General features: G+C 48.1%; 1 protein-coding gene across 1 annotated transcript; it reads right to left on the minus strand.

Moving 5' to 3' along the window:
• Positions 1-439: 439 nt before the first annotated feature.
• CHC_T00005863001 (hypothetical protein) lies at positions 440-640 on the minus strand. Its single transcript, XM_005717494.1, has one exon. It carries the CDS (start codon positions 638-640, stop codon positions 440-442), a length of 201 nt encoding a protein of 66 aa, XP_005717551.1.
• Positions 641-1,756: the final 1,116 nt, after the last annotated feature.

Below are 1,756 nucleotides of genomic sequence, written 5' to 3' on the forward strand. Positions count from 1 at the left end.
CACCTGCAGCTGTGGACTTCGGCCCAGGGCGGATTCGTCGACCCTCTGGCCCGCTCACACGGCGCCATCTAATTCCACACCCATTGCATAAGAGTATTGTTCCTGTTGCAGTGAAAACATGAGTGTCAGTAAGCTGTGCTTGCCAAGGGTATCGCGCGTTGAGAAGTGCGACGTTAAGTTGATCACGGAAAGGGAAGAGACTTACCTGTACGATCATATCTCCATTGCGTAGTTTGAGTGGCTTTGCACGAGTAACAAACTCGTTGGGTCACTCTTTTCTCACGGTTTTTGGGAGAGAGTCTCTGTCGGGCATGAGAAGTGTAACTCATTCGCGACGGCTCGTGCATGGTGTTGCTGAAGATAGGGCTGTCGCTTAGTTCTCAAGGGAGAGTCCTGATTTCGAGGAGATATGAAGAAGAGGTGGAGGGGTTGTTTCCAGTTAGACGTCGAGGAGATAAGAACTGGTGCTGAGAGAAGGAGAGCATCTAGATATATAGTGTCGGGAGTGAGTTAAAGATAGAAGCAGTGTGACTTTCGTACAAAACATCCGATAACAGTGTACAAGCAACACGGCCCCACTTGACTGTTCTACGCAGTGTCTATGCGGTAGTGCTGCAACACTGGGTGAGCATCGTTGCATTGCGCTGATGTATGGACACTCCTGATGAGCAGCAAAGTACCGCCCAATGCAGACTGTATAAATTAGTTATGTTGTACTTTTAAATCGTGCGTGAGTTTTGAGATATTTCACCTGAACTTGCTGTGCATACTGCAAAGCACAAAGCAGATGCTCGCCCGCAAAAAGACTTGTTGCCCGCGTACGGTTGAAAAGACAGACGTAGCTTCAGTGGCGTCCTATCATTGAATGGACTTTGCCATCTATCATTGATGTGGACACAGTACCTCCGATTTAGGGAGAGGAGGAACAGTGGTGTGTGTGTATATAGAGAAATGTGTCAGGAGGGTTGCCGATCGTTAACATCGTTGCCAGATTTAAATGACGATTCAGAAGCCAATGAAAATTGATAAATTAGGAGAAGGACCACGACTGCCGTTTAAGAAGGCTACAACCAGTCCACTGCGTCATGTGGCGCAAAAAGGCACTGGAAATGCTTTCGGGATATTCTCAGACTGAGGAGCAGATCGAATGTGGAATAAATCTTGTGAGGTGTTCCACCCTCAAGGAACAATGATCCTTCATTACGTCTACGGTCAACGATATGGTTGAAGTGTGGTCGGGCAACGCGATCCTCTCTTTTTTACAGCTCATGGCCTTCGATCTTGAGCAGCGTTTGATGCGGTTTTCTGCCGATGTGGCCTAAGAGTAACCTAAATCCCTAATCCCCTCCTCCACAAACCTTAACGGGGAGAAGCATTACGCGCGTTACGCGAACGAGTATATGAGAGCGCTTTCTGTTCAGGCGAGCGCTTTCTGTTCAGGCGCCGTATTGTGAGTCTCGAAAAAGCGACTTGCAATTAATGTGAAGCACTCTGCACAGTACATGGTGGAACGCCTCACTGCTATAGTGTGTTTTATCTAAAAGTGTTCCATACTTGCAGATCTACGGTGCCACGAACACAGAGAAAAGCAACAAGTGTAAAACAATCTGCGTTTGGGTGTTTCCTGGCTGCCGGAAAGAGCTCTCAAGAGCTGAAAACAGAAGATTTTCTCTTCTGCCTTTGTATTTGTGGTGTGGGCCACGCCACTCGTGTGTGCATCGACACGAGCTTGTTGTATGTGCGCCTCCTCGCTGCC

This window comes from Chondrus crispus, genomic scaffold, assembly GCF_000350225.1.
Source record: "Chondrus crispus Stackhouse genomic scaffold, scaffold_32, whole genome shotgun sequence".
NCBI classification, from domain to species: domain Eukaryota; phylum Rhodophyta; class Florideophyceae; order Gigartinales; family Gigartinaceae; genus Chondrus; species Chondrus crispus.

Bases quoted from the DNA above. Each gene is read 5' to 3' on its own strand.
- CHC_T00005863001 (XM_005717494.1), bottom strand. From the start codon at position 640: ATGCAACGATGCTCACCCAGTGTTGCAGCACTACCGCATAGACACTGC.